Source organism: Lytechinus pictus, chromosome 17, assembly GCF_037042905.1.
Source record: "Lytechinus pictus isolate F3 Inbred chromosome 17, Lp3.0, whole genome shotgun sequence".
Lineage (NCBI taxonomy): Eukaryota > Metazoa > Echinodermata > Echinoidea > Temnopleuroida > Toxopneustidae > Lytechinus > Lytechinus pictus.
In genome coordinates, this window is record NC_087261.1 from 2,082,500 (window position 1) to 2,093,921 (window position 11,422).

At 37.4% G+C, this 11,422-nt stretch overlaps 1 protein-coding gene across 1 annotated transcript in view; it reads left to right on the forward strand.

The window, feature by feature from the left end:
- LOC129280556 (uncharacterized) overlaps positions 1-11,117 on the forward strand; it is a 27,180-nt gene extending 16,063 nt beyond the window's left edge. Inside the window, exons 2-5 of the mRNA XM_064112147.1 lie at positions 1,311-1,672; positions 7,441-7,528; positions 8,021-8,307; positions 8,973-11,117. Coding sequence (XP_063968217.1) covers positions 1,311-1,672; positions 7,441-7,528; positions 8,021-8,307; positions 8,973-9,541 — 1,306 coding nt within the window. The 3' untranslated portion in view covers positions 9,542-11,117. The remainder of the gene's footprint in view (positions 1-1,310; positions 1,673-7,440; positions 7,529-8,020; positions 8,308-8,972) is intronic.
- The last annotated feature ends 305 nt before the right edge of the window (positions 11,118-11,422 follow it).

Below are 11,422 nucleotides of genomic sequence, written 5' to 3' on the forward strand. Positions count from 1 at the left end.
TCAGTTCTTAAAAATGGCGTAAAAGATAGCAAAATCCCAATCTAAAAAATGTAAAATTTCAGTAACAAACTACAAACGTACAATAAATGCTGCACTATATTCAAAATCCATGTCATTTTCACCAACATTTGCAGAGTTGTAGAGGAAGGTATGCCTAAGAGGTACAGACATAAAAAAATAGGGGTTCATGTGCTTGTTTTTAAACTATCAGCATTTTCATTAGAGCAAATGTGCTTTTTAAAACACCAAAAATGCGCCGAATGCTTAGTATCTATGTGAAGAAAAAATCAAAACCACTCTACCATTTATTCAAACTCGGGGTAATATTCGTGATGCTTGGCAGTACTGCAGAGTGAAGTATTTTGAAATTGTAGAGAATATTTTTTTGAATGGTCCATGGAATAATTTCATTTTTTAGCTTCATGAAATAACGCATCGGATCTGCAGTTAAAGTGCAGAAGATGAGAAAAATCAGCTAATACCCGCAGCTAATTAATCACCTGTTCATCCATTGTGACGTCAGCGCGCAGAGTGTAAACTATGCGCAGATCATAATGCGCACAAACATAACTGTGGAACGTCCTTAAGGATATTTTCATGTTAATTAAAAGCTAAACAAATATTAATTTCTAAACTTGACATTCAATTTCATTCAAAGTTGAATACGGTATATAAGGAAAACACACCATGGCTGGGATTCGAGCCCGCGCCCCTCTGATTGAAAGACAAGAGTCGTAACCACTAGACCAAGACTTCCATCACACCCATACAAGCGTTTTTTATAAGGGGTTCTTTTCGGAAAAAAAATTGTTTTCGTCAACAAGACAGTCCATCATGGAGGTAGAATGGGCAATCTGCCACACAAAGCTTGAAAAGTGTTTTCTACTCCAAACAACATCAACAATTCTTCCAACAAAGTCTGCCAAGCAAATAAAAAACAGTCTAAATTTTCCTCCCCCAAAATCTGCCTTGTAAAATGAAGGTTATCAACTCCAGAAACGGTAAACATTTTTTTTATGTATTACTTTCCAAGGAAAGTCTATATAATTAGAAGCTAAAGATTAAATGATGATACTTATTTTGACATAGCCTCTAGTTGCAAAAGTTATATGTAGCTATATTATTGTTTTCGGTTAGAGTTAAACTAGTTAGAAACAGTTTCAGCGATTAAAAAAAGTTGATAAAGATATTGGATAGACACAGAGTAAATAAGAAGTTATCAACTAATTACTTAATTCTCATGAGTTCAATGTTTGATAATTTTGGTAATAGTTTTTTGTTTGATTTCCCTTTCTGTTATATTTCATCAGAGACATGGGGAATCTGTTTGCCAAACCAAAAGTCGTGGTGACCACCTCGACTCCTCGACCCACTACCACGAAACCTACAACCAAACCCACTACCCCTACGACTCCGACTACGATTGCCGCCACCACCACCACCACCACATCGGAACCTACTACCACTCCGATGACGACCACCCCATCTCCTGGTCAGATCACATCTGAAGGTTTGATAACACACTCACCCATCACCCATCAGATAGAGAGTAAGTCACGTGCATGCTGCACCACGCCCACATTCATTAAGTCATGGAGCACGATCCCTTTGCACGCGACACTTCCTTCTGCATTTGGAACGCCTTCTCCGCCATCAGCAACGAGCCAATCCAGTAAGCATGATTTGCCTTAGTTTTCTTTTCAAGTTTGCATCAAATACTAGGTAAACTAGGGCACTGAATGTTCTGTTTACATTTAGTCTATAATCATCGTAATGTCCGCCACACGATTCGATTCCGACGCCAGTTTTGAACAACTCGCAGTTTGCAATAAATAGTGAAAGTTCCAAGAAGTAAAATAATTTTATTTGAAGTTCGATAAACTGTGAATGTAAAAAAAAAAAAAAAGAATTCTGCTCTACTCCAATTAAGTCGGAGTAAACTCCAAATCGGCTTAAATTTGCAACCGTTTATAACTGCTTTTCTACAGTGGGGCCCAAAATGCATGGAAATTGTATTTTAGTGTATTCATGCCATTATTCGGAATTTTGCGTGGTTAAAGACTTCATAGGTTAAAGGGTTCATATCAAATTCTATTACAATTTCTGTAAAAAGTGGATCGCAACAGACCGTGTGGTGTGCACCGGGCTTTGAACCATTTGCATCATTTCATTTGCACGATCTGAGTATACGTAGCGTGCGATGATTGTACGATTTCCGTACGAGTTCTCGGTCTTTGTAGCCACTATGATATTGTTTCCAAGATCGTAGCATTCAAAATACATTGTCGGTGACATTATTGTACGATTACACATCCTCTCTACGGTGATCACACGATCTTAGTCCAGGATAGGCCCCATAGAAACTTGACCAAACCTTGTTTTTTTATATATACAATATTTTTTGATGGTTTCTTGTCAATTCGAGGGTGCTGATTACGAATCTGGATGATGCCACTCGTGTAACCTTGAGCATTTTCCGCAAATTGGCAAAATCCAATATGGCCGCCAAAATATGCAAATTACCCATGAAAATCATAAAATTGTCCGCACATTGGCTATGAAATGCATGAAATCGTGTGGCAGGAGTGAAATACTCTCTCAAAAAATGATTTTTGACAAAATATTTATTTTCCTGATATTCAAAATGGCCGCCATAGGCCATTGTATACTCTATTATGTACAATATGAATAGGAAAAACTAATTTTCACAAAAATGAGCACCAAACTGCAAAAAATCGCGATGTATGAACGAAGTAATATATGCAAATCAACATTACTAACGAGATATATCATTTATTATGTCATAATGGGAACATTGCTGTATTTTGATATCTAAAATAGCCCACTGGCCCAAACAGTATTATGTACAATGGCAATGGCCGGGGCCAAAAAAAAAAGACAATTAAGAGTGAGCACTAAAATGCATATTATTAAGATAAAGAGTGGAATACTGACTAAAAACATAATTGTTAATATGCCATTTATGTGATAAATGCTGCATTTTGAAATTCAAAATGGCCGCCATAGGCCATATATTTATCATGTACAATGCGAATGGAGAAACTAATTTTCACACGAGTAAGAAACATAAAATGCATGTAATTGTGATCTACGAGTAAAATATTGTCTGACAACATGTTTCATAGCAAGACATATCATTTCTTTTGTCATGCATGAGATAAATGCTGTATTATGAAATTCAAAATGGCCCCTATAGGCACTAACAGTATTATCTACAATGTGAATGGGGACATATAATTTTGTAAGAACTTGGATTTGCTTGACTATATCCATATAATCCTGTTGTATGAGTAAAATGTTATTTGAAAACATATTTTTTTAAATAAATTATAGCATTTCTTCTGCCATATAGGTAATAAATACTGTATTTTGACATTCAAAATAACCTCTACAAGCCCTAATTATATTATGTAACATGCGAATAGGGAAACTAATTTTCACAAGAGTGAGAATCATAAAATGCATATAACTGTGATGTACGAGTAAAAATATTGTCTTAAACATGGTTTCTAACTAAATACATCACATATTGGTCGTGGAGGTAATAAATGCTGTACTTTGAAATCCAAAATGGCTGCCATAGGTCCTAAAAGTATTGTGTACATTGTAACATGGGACATAGAATTTTGACAGAATTTGGCTTTGCTTGACTCTAAATATTGCATATAATTGTGAATTGTGATCTAAGGGTGAAATATTGTCTAAAACCATGGTTTCTAACGAGATATATCAAAATGTTGTGTAATTAAGGTGATAAATGCTGCATTTTTAAATTGAAAATGGCCACCATAGGCCCTCATCGTATAATATGCAATTTGAATGGAGACAAATAATGTTCACAAAAAGGATATATGGCAGCCATTTTGAATGTTGAAATACAGTATTTATCACCTAAATTAGATAAGATATGATACATTTTGTTATAAATCATGTTTTCAGACAATGTTTCACTCATACATCACCAATTGGCCAAGCAAAGCCAAAATCTGTTGAAATGATTTGTTCCCATTCACATTGTGCATAATACCGTAATTAAGCCTGTAGCGGCCATTTTGACTTTCCAATAACAGTATTTATCACCTAACTGGCAGAATAAATGATATATCTTAATAGAAAGTATGCTTTCAGACAATATTTTACTCATAGATTACTATTACGTGCATTTATGGTGCTCACTCCTGTGAATATTGGTTTCCCACTTTGCATTGTACATAATACAGTTAATGTCTATGGCGGCCATTTTGAAAGTCAAAATACAGTATTTAACACAAACTTGAAACCTGAATGATATATTTTGTTAGAAAATACGTTTTTAGACAGTATCCCATTAATTTATCACATATATATGCATTTTAGAGCTCACTCTTGTGATTTCTTTGCTCCTCTTTCTCATTGTGCATAATACTTTTAGGGCCTTTGGCAGCCATTTTGAATATCAAAATACAACATTCATCACATACATGGCATATTAATAATATATTTTGTTAACAATTATGTTTTTAGTCAGTATTCCACTCATTTAATCTTAATAATATGCATTTTAGTGATCACTCTTGTGAATTGTTTGGCCCCCATTGCCATTATACGCAATACTGTTTGGGCCAGTGGCGGCTATTTTAGATATCAAAATACAGCAATGTTCCCATATATGACATAATAAATGATATATCTCGTTAGTAATGATGATTTGCATATATTACTTCGTTCATTCATCGCGATTTTTTGCAGTTTAGTGCTCATTTTTGTGAAAATTAGTTTTCCCTATTCATATTGTACATAATAGAGTATACAGGGGCCTATGGCGGCCATTTTGAATATCAGGAAAATAAATATTTTGTCAAAAATCATTTTTGGACAGAGTATTTCACTCCTGCCACACAATTTCATGAATTTCATAGCCAATGTGCGGACAATTTTATGATTTTCATGGGTAATTTGCATATTTTGGCGGCCATATTGGATTTTGCTAATTTGTGGAAAATGCTCAAGTTTACACGAGTGGCATCATTCAGATTCGTAATCAGCACCCTCGAATTGACAAGAAACCATAAAAAAATATTGTATATATAAAAAAACAAGGTTATGCCTCTTCTATCCTGGACTATCTCTTACGAGTTTGAACGTAATATTGATCACGCAAAATCATACGATCTCCTTACAACCCCAGTGCAATTGATGAAAGATCTCCGTACATCATTTTTACGACTTTTCTTTGGTCCCTTTGTATCGTCCAATGTGTAGATGAAATCGTACGATGACCGAAACTTGCAATTTGCAACCAACTACAAAAGCCCCACATTTAGAGGAAAACGAAATCGTTTGTTTTACTTAAGCCCCTTGGCCCTTTCACAATTGACGTACGACCATTTGCGACCTTTTGGTCGTGCGACAGGCTGCAACAGGCATCAATCGCTAGTCATCTCATAAGATCGCACAGAGGCTTTCACAGTTGCAACAGCTGTCGTACAACAAAACAACCAGTAAACCCCGTTGCACGAGTAAGTCGCATATGCTCTTATTGTGCTCGTGCGATCACATGCGAGTGTTGCACGAGGGATTGCGAGTGGAACGGTCGCATAGTACATGCGAATGAAACGGTAGTGCAATGTTGTAAGCCGTTGCGATCGGTCTTGCAACAGTCTTATGGCCCATATTATTATCGCAACCAGTCGCAAGACAGGTCTCTGTACATGTAGGTCGCTTGCACATGTGCAAGTGTTGCACGACCTCCAGTCAAGTAAATGCGACTTCTTAGTTGTGCCACCTCTCGCACCAAGTCGTACAACGTTGACACTCGCACGATGATCGCCCGACCGATGGTACGACCCCGGGTACGGCCTGATGCGAGTGAATCGATCGTATTCGATCGCGTTCGGATTTTAAACATGTTCAAAGTTCAGATGTGACCAGTCACGACCACCTCGAGTTCGTGTGACCGTCTACAACGACTGCGAGTGCTCGCAAGACACCAAGAGATCGATCGTGCAACAACAAGAAAAAACTATTGCAGGCGGTCGTAAACTGGTCGGACGTCAATTGTGAAAGGGGCTGAACGGTCGCATACATGCGAATGCGACGGTAGTGGAATGTAGTAAGCCGTAATTTCGATCGGTCTTGCAACAGTCTCATATTATCGCACCCAGTCGCAAGACTGGTCTCTGTAGGTCTCCAGCACATGTGCAAGTGTTGTACGACCTCCACTCGACTAAATGCGACTATACTTAGTTGTGCCACCTCTCGCACCAAGTCGTACAACGTTGAACAACACTCACACGATGATCGCCCGACCGATGGTACGACCTGTTGCGAGTGAATCAATCGTATTTGATCGCGTTTGGATTTTGAACATGTTCAAAGTTCAGATGCGACCAGTCACGATCACCTCCGACCACCTCGACTTTGTGCGATCGTCTACAACGACTGCGAGTGCTCGCAAGACACCAAGGGATCGATCGTGCAACAACAAGAAAAAACTGTTGCAGGTGGTCGTAAACAGGTCGTACGTCAATTGTGAAAGGGGCATTAAGAAGAGCTAGAATTGTCTTTCATCTTACCATTTACTAGTACCCATCCCTTTTCCATTTTTTCTTTGCCAACTGAAACTATGCCGATGTTTAAATCTCACCTTTCAATTCAAGGGGGTCCTGTAAAGTTAAACTGCTTCTTTCAAACTAAATTCAGACTAAAATGTCACTTGGGTTTAGACTACATCATGCGTAACTTTTCTTTTAACAAGGACATTCCAAATCTAGTCATCTTTTTTGACAGCTAGCAGTCCTTGTCTTAATGTAATCGAATGTTGATGCCGGGGTCACGAGGCACGTGGGAACGATTGATTGTGTATGTTTCTTGATTTGCAGTCATCAGTGTTTATATTAAATCATGAATTTCGTTATCAGCACGCATGTTGGCAAACCATGTTTTCCCCACCTATAAAGCTAATACTAAATCTGACTATTTTTTAGAAGACAAATAATTTAAAACCCCGGAACACACTATCGGGTGAGTGTGATGGCCCTCGCTTGGAAATGTGAATAAATTCAGGTGCAAATGACACAACCAATCCATACACAAACGAGGACATATCTAAAGGGCACATGGGTAACACCGCCCACGCTATACACATTAATGAAACAGTAATAAGATTGAGCAAAACAGAATCAAAGCTATAAAAAAAATAATAAAAAACTGAAGTATATTTTTTGTTGGGCTTTATATATGACTTGGAGGCTTATTTCCACCAAAAAGAAGGCCAAAGGTCATTCTCATTTCTGGAATCACCTTTTCTTTCAAAAAAATTCTAACAAGCCACAAAATGGGGGAGGGGTTGTGCACCGTGCCTTCTCAAGTACGTATCATTATGATGATTTGAAGTAACGCCGACACATTTTGTGTCTTTTTGTTACCATTTCTCTGTAGCCTATTTGCTTCCTCTGGCCATTGTCATGTCGACATCCTTTCTCATCGTCGCCTTCATTCTCCTCGTTCTGGTGTTTCGACGACGTCAGTAAGTGATGTTTTCTTCTTGTATAGAGAAAGTGAAACCTTCGACGCACAAGCGTCTTCAGGACGCTACACGAAACAAAACCGTCGTCATCGTGAATTGCCAAAGGCGAGGCTGTCCAAGGTCAAAGGCAATTCGTCATCGGCTAGTAAAGTGACGTTATTAACTTAATATAGGCCTACAGCTGAACGTTTAGGTTAAACATTAAACATGATAAGAGAACCGTTCCTTTGGTTTAAGTATAGTTTTATGGCTATGTAAATTTTCAGTATGTCCTAATAGTACATATATCTCTGACACATTCTCGTCACCTTCGGGTAAATTTGTTTAAAAGTATTTTTAAAAGATGAAGATACACATTTTGATAGACGAAGGTTAACGAGTAGTAAGATTACGGTAGAAAGATACCAGTAACAATAACACATTACTTATTTACTATGCCTTAATTATAAATAAAATCGTAATCATTAGGAAACTCTATCATTTTCAATTAAGTCACTCAGGTAAACACGGGGAGAGCGGCACCCATCCTGTGCTGGCACAGACTCAAGTATTTTCCAACTCGTCCTTCAACGCCGAGAGCTCAGTGGAATGTTCCTTGAACCACATCTACGTCGAGCACGGGGAACGAGATTCGAAGCTCCACGACGGCCTCTACACTTACGTCACCAAACCTTCCGTCATGGGTGGACTTCCAAAAGGATACGCCCCTTCCGTTCAGTCGCCAAAGAGAGTTTTTCGAGGACACCCGGATGGAAAGTGTAGATCGGTCCAAACGAAAGGTGATATTTTTATTTCACAGGTTATCTGAGTAAAACACAAACAGGAAAACAATGAACTGAACAATTTGTTCTCTATTTGTGCTAAATTTGCAGGCTGTATACAATATTCAGCAACGCAGTTGTAATTTATGATCAGGCCTATGTCAAACAAGCATTTCTGAAAATCATTCTGGGTTATAATCACAGCAATCAACATGTTCAATGTAATGACCCAAGATCCTATAGATAAATCGAAATAAAGAACAACTTTTAATAAAATATCTGAGTTCTCCATTAATCATATTGGAATGATATAGCCTTATCCATTATTGGCCTGTATAGTTGTGAGAATAGATGATAAAATTTTCGGTTTCACCTTAGTCCTGATAGTCCTGAAAGGGATTGCTGAGTAATTTTCCAGAATTCAGATACTAGTATTAGTTCTTGGAAAAGATAATAGTTCATAAAAGAACTGTTGGTGAGACCACCAGGTTTTTTTTCTTGAACTTCTATCCGAATGATAACACAAGAGCCTTTCCGGGACTATCTTACACGGTGAGACCGAAAACTTTGTCATCTACTATCGTCTCCGTTCTCCCCCACATTTGTTGTTTAATCGGTTTCTACTTCATTTCCCAATCCTCATTGTCTTTCACACATGTCATTTGAATGGTTTCCTATCGTAGGTTTTACCTCAGAGGACTTTGGTGATGAGGATCATTACAATCTTCTGTTTGAGGACCGGCCTGCGGTCGTCAACGTCATCGTCATGAACCCTTACGAAAATCACAACCCCAACAACTGTTATCAAAACTACGCTAACGTGACGGAAATACCCGAATCGACTATCGGATTCTTAGAAGCCCCACCCACCAGCGCAGAAGATACAATTTCCGTCAAAAGTTGCACGAGTTCAATGAAAAACCCTGATTCTTCAAATAAAACTGTAATCGCAGACTCGCAGCCCGATATCCGACCGGGTAATGCTCCTCCAATCCATCCGGATAGTCCAGCAGTCGATTACGAGCCTAACGGATCGATCCGGGTGCTGACACCGAATGACCCGGAAGTGATTACAGAAACCAAACAGGAGTCGTTGTATGAGAACACGCCCAGAAGCCGAGGAGATTCTGTGAAGAGCCCAAAGAATGGAGAACCAAAATACTATGTGCTAGAAAGACAGTTAAACCAAGATCCCGATGATAATGAGAGTGGGATGGTAGAAAATATTTTATATCAATCGATTACCGAATAAAGCTTTTTTGTGTGGATACAATAAGAAACTTATGGATATAGGATGAGCAACGGCATATATATATATACTATGAAGAAATCAATTGGATCAGAAGACGAATATACCTTGGAATATGCATGAACCTTTGAACTTTATCAAAAAGATATTTCATAAGAAATGTAAGATCAGTCAGTTGGATAATCCAACATTCTTTCCAGGGCCTTGCCTGGAACGTTTCTTTTAAATGAGGTGCTGATATAAATTTCACAACCCCCCACCCCCCCAAAAAGAAGGGGCGGGGTCACTAAAATGGAGGTCACTTTGGTCCCAAGAAATTTGACAAGCCCCCCCCCCCCCCCCCTAAAAAGGGGAGTTTCACTAAAAAAGGTCATTTCTCTCCCGAGAAATTTGACAAGCAAAAAAAGAAAAAGTTTATATTCAAAATGAAGGTCATTTTGGTTACATTCCTCCATTTGATCCCACCTACCAGAATTCACGAAGCACCCCAAAGGAATATCTTGGCGGTATTTCAGCACCCCCAGGGCCATAATTATTTCCTTGTACAGAAACTTATCAACAAACGGTAAACGAACCATCGCTACTTATTCAGTATTTGCCAGTTAGTTACAATGTTAATACAAATATGCAACTTATATAAGCGCTCATATCCACTTTGCAGAGTATTCAAGACGTTAATAAACGTATATGAGAGTAACCATCTAAGATTATACTTTGTACATATTAACTTGCAACAGATAAGCTCCTTAAAGGACAAGTCCACCCCCAAAAAAAATTGATTTGAATTAAAAGAGAAAAATCCAACAAGCATATCACTGAAAATTTCATCGAAATCGGATGTAAAATAAGAAAGTTATGACATCTTAAAGTTTTGCTTAATTTCACAAAACAGTTATGCACATCCTGGTCGGTATGCAAATGAGGAGACTGATGACATCATCCACTCACTATTTCTTTTGTGTTTTATTATATGAAATATAAAATATTCTAATTTTCTCCTCATTGTCAAGTGAAACAATTAATTCCTTCCTGAACATGAGGAACTAACATTGCTTAATACTATATGGTTCAGTCAATTTGGTCCTTATTGTCAAATCTTTAAAAAATGAAATATTGTATAATTTAAACAAGAAAAAAAAGAAACAGTGAGTGAGGGACATCATCGACTGTCCATTTGCATGTCACTGAGTTGTGCATATCACTGTTTTGTGAAAATAAAGCGAAACTTTAAATTGTCATAACTTTCTTATTTTACATTCGATTTTGATGAAATTTTCAGCGTTATTGTAGTTTAATTTTTCTCTATTTATTCAAATCAACAGTTTTCCGGGGTGGACTTGAACTTTAAATATATATTAAAGAAAAGCAATTATTACTGTTATAGCTTAGGAAAGTAAAACCTTTTTATTTTGCCATGTAAATATAAAAACATTATACCAAGATTAGATTAATAACTATATATTTACACAATTTGTTTGTGGGGGTTTATTAAAAATATCAAGAAAATAAAAAAAATATCGAAGTTTGAATATTTGAGCTTATTTTGTACTGTGTATGATAAATGAATAAAAATAGAATAATTTCAATGTTTTTCGTGCCTTATATTTTCGTGTAACTTCTATATCATTTTTGTTCCCTTATTTTCTTTCAGTGTAAGCACACGAACACGTAGAATCCTTGATTATTATTTCCCTCAGAATAGCTTAGCAACTTTGGACACAAATGGAAACATTCTAATTTTCGTTAACTTGTTTTTTATTGGGTTGCAACCACGGGCCCGCATGGGAACGATGGGAATGACCCCTTTTTTGACTGGGGGTGCTGACGGAAATTTGACAAGCAAAAAAAAGATTTCCCTCCAAAATGTAGGTCATCTTCGTTACA